Raw genomic sequence first — 7,233 nt, 5'->3', positions numbered from 1 at the left:
TATTGTGATCTTTTCTCAATAAAACTTGTACATTGTTAATGCTAATTGGCCAATCACAATTAACTTGAACCAGTTAATCGACTTGGATTGACTAAAAACAACCAAGAACAAAGAACCAGAAACAAATAATAGTAGCAAAATTAACTAAGGACCAAGAAAAACACAAAAGGATTTACGTGGTTCGGTACCAAAGTACCTACATCCACGGCTGAAAAACAGCAAGAGGCTAAAACTTTTATTAATGGAGACTATTACAAACAGAATCAATGGAGTGCAGAGATTAAATCTCTGGTTTACAGAACTTTCTATCTCTCACTCTATCGTTCACAAAATCACACACTCTTTCTGTCACAAACCAGCCCTTAAAATGCATCCTCCTGTTTATGGAATCAGCCACTAGTTATAACGGCTTTTAACTAACAACGGGCCCACATTCTCCAACTCAGCTCGCCACATCAGCAGATTAATAACAAAATCAAACTAACAGCTTCACATATATAAAAATTAATTATCTATAAGAATTATAGATCAATTAATAGTGTATAAAATCATTAATTTAAATTTTGGTATTTAAATATGTTAATTTTAATAGAGTCATGTTGTCACCTGTGTGCTTATTTTTAAAATATTTATTACTTTTTTAATAAATATCGAAACAAGTGTCATTCAAGTAGTATTAACCCTATTTTTTTAACCCTTATAAAAAAATAATGTTGAGTTCTTAAAATTTAAGATCTTATATTTAGTACTTTTCTAAATATTTTGGAATTATATTCTAAATATATAAAGTAAATTAATCACCAAAGAAATTAATACAGTACAACATCAAAAGTAATATAACTAAAAATTAATATAACACAATATAACACCAAATATTATATAATATTATTATAATACAATATTAATGCAATACAGAATAATACAATACACTTATATTAAAATAATATAATATAATACGTCAATCTCATCCTTAAATTCTCTTTTATAACAAACATTATAACCCTATATAACTTTTCACGAAAGTTTACCATGAGACCAGAGGATAGCATGCTTTTGAAAAATAAATACAAAATGCTACCAAAAATTCACAAGCAAAAAAGGAATTGAAGATCGAGATTTCTTGATAAAGGCATATCTTAAACATAAATTTTGATGAAACAATTTCTCCTATAGCTGTATGTTGATTGGCTAGTTGGAATTAATTTTATAGGATTAATTTGGTCATTTTAACTGGATTTGATATAAGTAAACAAACAATATTCTTGTTACAGAAAATTAGAAAACTTGGAGGCTAGAATATTATTATCCATTTAATATATGGGGTCTACAATTTTTGTAAACTCACCCTACTTCAAAAAACTAACCATAATAAGTTAACATTATTTTTGAAAATCCAAACAACAATAAGTTTGGACACTTAATCAAATAAAATAAAGTACCTGACTATAACATACAAGACACATATTTTTAAGGACAATTTGATCATTTTATATTATTAGGATAAACTAGTTAAATAAAGAATATATTTTATTTTAGCATGTGAGAGGTGGGGCGAAAGCTAGCTGTAATAAATTTTTAAAAAATAATTTTTATTAACTTTATTTAAAAAAAAATACACTTCAACAGATTTTATATGGTATAAATAACTTCAGTAATTTTTGCAAGTTTTTCTTAAAAGTGGTAATTTTTATTTTATAAAATATGCTTTTTAGTCTAAACGAATGAGTCTTTTAAAAGTAGGCAAACACTACCTTACAATCAATGTATGGTACATCCCTCACTCATGAACAGTGAATGAGTGGGACCCACTCACTGTTCATGTGAGGGATGTACCATACATTGATTGTAAGGTAGTGGGATCCTTAAAAGTATGGTTCAAGATACCTTTACCTTCGCGCCAACCCACCCCCCGCCGCGGCGCCCCCCGCTCTATCTGGAACTCTAATTTAACTTGGCCTAATGTAAGAATTAGGGTCTGCCCTTGATCATGGTAACCTCCAATAATTAGCTAAAATTTATCCATTCATGCTACTAAATTTTATATCTTCCAAGGTTTCTTCTATTCAGTCAGATCGATCTATTTGCATGGCATTTTTTTTTTATTAATTCTATATCATCAATTTTCAAACAAGACTACAGATATTTCATTGTTACATAAAAATCCAATTTATTTGAAAAAAATTTGGAATATATCGGCATTGATTTCACTTATTATTACAGTGAGGGTTAAAAAAATTGATACAAATGTATATGTACATCATAGACATTATAAACTCACACAAAATTTACCGAACCTATACCAAAGCACTTTGAATAACACAGTTTTACCTACGAGAAAATCTTGCGTCGTCTTATGGTAACAACATGAGCTAAAGATCTAGAAGATACTGCTCGCAGATGGGTTCCGCTTTTCATCATTGCTCGAAATTCATCATAGCTGATCCTACCATCCTGTAAACACAGGAAACACAAGAAGAACCGGCTTATAAATATTATGTTATATGTAAAAAATGCAGACAAATTAATGATGTTGCCGAAAAATAAAAATCAACTTACTTTATCTCTATCAACTTCAGACATTATTTCTTTAATTGTGGCAATCGTGGCATCATCACCCATGTTATATTCTTTAAAAGCTGTTTCCAGTTCGTCTACTGTGATATATCTGCACGGGAGAACTTTAGTAATTAATTCAACGACTCAGAGCAGTCCTGTCCCTAACAGACGTGGGTATGTTTGGGATATGCCCCATTCAGTTCAAGATAAAACTGAGGATAAAGTATGCTCAACATTATTGTACAATAGTGAAAACAAAATGAGAATCTCACCCACTATTATCCTTGTCAAAGTATTGGAAGGCTTTGTAAAGATGTTCAAATCTTTCTAGCTTGTGTCTTTGCATTGTAGCAGTTATAAATTCAATATAGTCAATAGTCCCATTTCCATCTATATCAGCCTGCAGAAATGCAGAGCCAAAAATATTAGCTGAGCATATAATGCAAATTCATAGCAATGGGATAAATTCAGAGCTCACAAATTCCTTACAGCTTGCATGTACTGTTTGATATCAGATTCTGTAAGCATCGATCCAAGTTTAGCTAATCCTGCCTTTAATTCATCGTAAGAAAGTGTGCCATTGTTGTCGGTGTCCATCTCAGTAAATTTTTCCTTTAGCTTTTGTATTTCTTCGGTTGGAAGATTTTCCACAATGACCTAAAAAACCACTCAGTTTATCAGTAGGTGAAGGTAGAAAGCACAATCAAATACATAAATTTATTGGCTAGCACACACAAGTTTATGAAAAAATAATAAACAGTCTACCATAGAACATTGTTGATGAGGAAGTGTAGGCGCAAAAATTCAGTCAAACGTATATAATCATGATTCTCAGAGTCTTGTAGATTCTATCATAGTATTCAAAATACAATGTCGCCATGAAAATATGTACATTCTCACACTTAGGTTAGGATTCTCTGCTAATCTCAGCTTAACTAAGCTTTTGAAGAATCTTTTGGCACATTGTATTAATTTTCAGGTGTGGTCAAGATCTGTTCTTTTTATTTTTTACTTTTTATCCTAGAACTTGTAATCACATCTTATATTTGCAAGTGCAAGGTCAAAAGGAGGGAATCCTAATCTTTTAAGACTTACCTTTAGTGCAAGTTTCTTTAGTTTGTTCATTGCTCTAAATTGCTTCATCCTGAAGATAACGGCAGTGTCAATTGGCTTGTCTGATGCTTTTCCAGTTTCTTTAAGCCAAGGGTGATCTGCATAGAGTTATCATGCATACAGTTTTCATTGGCATCCATACTGTTGGTACAGTTAAAGGACTAAATAAGCTTTGAACTTATAATAATCAAAGCATCATAGATGTGAGAAACTTTCTACCTAGAACTTCAGCAGCTGTGATCCGCTTTTTTGGATCCTGTGTCAGCATCCTGCAAACCAAGTCCTTGGCACCGCTTGAAATGGTTGGCCAGGGAGCAGAGTCAAAGTCAATATCTCCTTGCAATATTGCATCAAAAATTCCCAACTGCGTTTCTGCAGGGCACATTATCAAGTGCGTGATTATATATTTACATTTGCTATACTTAATAATAATAAACATGAGGTGGGTGTTGAAGTGAAAAAGAGATCATGTAGGGTGCGCAATGAATATCTTCACCTGCCCAAAATGGAGGTACACCACACAGTATAATATACAGAATAACTCCTGCGCTCCAAATGTCTATCTCCTTCCCATATTTGTGCCGTAGTAATTCAGGAGCTACATAGTAAGCACTTCCAATTACTTCCCTATATACCTTTCCTGGAAAGTTTACCAAGAGATAATCAGTAACATGCTTTTTGAAAACTCAAGACGAAATGCTACCAAACATTCTACAGAAAAAAACAGCCTATGTTAATTAATGCGTGAACATCAAACACTTACCCTTCCTAAGATTAAGACTAGAACAAACTTGAAAATTTGAAAATAATTGAGAGTCAACATTTTCTTGACCAAGGCATATTTATTCACAACGGCAATCTTAAAATAGATTTCATGAAACGGTTTCTTTAGTCGATTCAAATTACCAATGGAAATGACAAATTATAGGATGAGAACTTACCTTCTTCAAAGAAAAATGAGAACCCAAAATCAGTGACCTTCATAATAGCATTCTCATCGTTACTAGTGAACAAGAAATTCTCAGGTTTGAGATCCCTGTGCACAACACCCTTGGTGTGGCAGACATCGACTACGTTCATTATGTCTCTAAATACAGAAGCTGCAGCTCTCTCACTATAATGCCCTTTAGCTATAATTCGATCAAAGAGCTCACCACCAGCACATAACTCCATAACAATATGCACAAAACGCATATCTTCATAGGCACCCTTAAACTCAACAATATTAGGCTGCCCACTCAAATGTTGCATTATCTGAACCTCTCTCTTGATATCATCCCTGTCAGTCTTACTCACAAGTTTCCTCTTAGCAACTGACTTGCAAGCAAATTGCCTACCGGTTGAATTCTCAGTACATAAATAAATAATACCATATTGACCCCTACCCAATTCTTTACCCATAGTGTAATGGCACTTAACATCTTCATAAGGTTTACCAAGAATTGTATATAGAGGGTGACGTACTGGTTCGGGGCTTGAAATTTGAGCTACCGGCGCTGCAGGTTCTAGAACGACGCCTGTGTTCGCTTGTGATGTGCTGCCATAACTCTTATCATGTGGCTTTGAGTGTCGAATTTTGGATAAACCACTACCCATTTCTTGTTACCACCCCAGAATCAAGAGATCACTGCTGAGCTATGATGTTATGAAAGTCAAGACCATGAGTATTTGATCAAAATCAACAACTCTGAGATTAAGATTAATTTGCAGAGAAAGCATGAAACTACTAAAGAGAGATTGAAGGTTGAGGAATGAAAAACCCAGATAAGGATTTTTCAGAGAGTACGGAGGAGGAATGATTCAGATGAAGCTCCAAGTTGGACAGAGTTTTGATTAAAGGGAAGTTGACTTTTTTTTAGTTTTTTAAGTTTTTTTACTTGTCGTTCCCGAACCAAAATGATGTTTGCCTTGTCGGAAAGGTCCGCTTTCTAAAGATGGACTACAAACAAGAAACAGCAAAAACTTTTGGTGAACCTCATAATTAGGGGAAAAAAATGGTCAAGTGTAGATTTTCACATTTGAATCCTTGTTATTTATTAAAACAAATTCATAAGCCAAAAGTTTCAGAAATGCTTCAGTTAAGTGCTCCATAACCATAAGCCATAATAACGATTTTCGTCATTTACATCCTCTACACTTCTTTTACCGTATAAACAAAGTCCATCCATATCTACTCGCTATGGAAATTGATAACTGATTCAATCTAATAATTGATTGAAATTTAAATCAATAAAATGTTTAATCAATGTAATCTGATCCGATCAATCTAATTAAAATAAAATTTATAAATAAAAATCGATAACTACTCTTTAAATTTCTAATTACTAACCATAGAATTTCAACTCCTTTAATATTTTATAATTCACGTCTTTTATTATCATATGATTAAAAAAATTAAAATTGAATATTTAAAGTAAACATTGGTTGCGACTCGTAGTTTGTACTTTATATTATTATTGTATATTTATAGTTATTTAAAATTATGTTTCATTTTTTTGTCAAGTTAAATATAAAAGTAATTTTTAAAAAATAAGAAAATAAAAATTAATTGGTTTGACTGGTTTATATAAGGTTTGAACATATAGATCCATAAACCAATCAATTAACATCAGATTTTTCATTTTACAATCCAATCTCATCAAAAAGTCAATTCGACAAAAATCAAATCGGTCTAAATTACAACGATTGGTTTGATTAAATTGGATTAGATTTTGATTTGATTAAATTGGATTAGATTTTGAACACCCTTATCAAAGAGTCAACAAACTTTGATACTCTCACTTAATTACTGGCTCAAAATTGCACCGTTTGAGGCAATAGAAATACTTTTTCTCATCTTATTAGTTTGTTAAATATGTTATGTTTTATTTTATTTTAGTTTATTTTATCTTCAATTTGGCTTCAAATAATCAAATACCGACAAAGAGAAACAAAAACCCAGTTCGCATATTTAAATTATTAGCTTCATCAATCATCAATAGGGTTTAAGACTGAACATTGTTCAGCCATAATACTACATATAACTTCGCTGCATTGAGCGGAATATTGATATATATATATTCTGATCCAGACGCATTCCTTTTCCTGAAATCTTGCTGCAAATCTGCTATAAGCAAACTACCTTACAAACTACAACGCAAGTTCGTAATAAAATTATTATTAATGATATGATCTTGCATTTTTATTCAAAATTTCAATTAACTTGAACATAAATGATGTGTAATTATAATAGACGTCGAGTTCTGCTGCTTCTCATCATTGCGCTGAATTCGCCAAGCTGATTCTACCATGCTATATATTACACAATAAACGTAGGACTTAACAAATGATGTGTAATACGAGAATGCAAACACAAATTTTGTGCTTTTGTAAGAAACAATCAACTTATGGAATCTTTGTCAACTTATGTGTTTAGCTTACTACTATCTTCATCAAAATGTTGGGGAAGGCTTTGTATAAATGTTCTTATCTTTCTAACCCATATCAGAGCTTTGTTGTAGTGATAAATTCAAAGCAGTCAATAGTACCGTTTCCATCCAAAGCTGCCTGAAATGCAGACCAATA

General features: G+C 32.1%; 1 protein-coding gene across 1 annotated transcript; it reads right to left on the bottom strand.

Annotated features, from left to right (window-relative positions):
• Positions 1 to 2,190: 2,190 nt before the first annotated feature.
• LOC102607143 (calcium-dependent protein kinase 33-like) lies at positions 2,191 to 5,576 on the bottom strand. Its single transcript, XM_006475013.4, has 8 exons — positions 4,611 to 5,576; positions 4,166 to 4,309; positions 3,889 to 4,041; positions 3,652 to 3,767; positions 3,046 to 3,213; positions 2,829 to 2,956; positions 2,557 to 2,665; positions 2,191 to 2,451 (listed from the first exon to the last, which is right to left on the bottom strand). Exons 1-8 carry the CDS (start codon positions 5,263 to 5,265, stop codon positions 2,329 to 2,331), a joined length of 1,596 nt encoding a protein of 531 aa, XP_006475076.1. The 5' UTR covers positions 5,266 to 5,576; the 3' UTR covers positions 2,191 to 2,328.
• Positions 5,577 to 7,233: the final 1,657 nt, after the last annotated feature.

Source organism: Citrus sinensis, chromosome 9 (genome assembly GCF_022201045.2).
Source record: "Citrus sinensis cultivar Valencia sweet orange chromosome 9, DVS_A1.0, whole genome shotgun sequence".
Classification (NCBI taxonomy): Eukaryota; Viridiplantae; Streptophyta; class Magnoliopsida; order Sapindales; family Rutaceae; genus Citrus; species Citrus sinensis.
The sequence above is the reverse complement of the archived record's forward strand: the minus strand, read 5'-3'. Positions and strand labels throughout refer to the sequence as shown.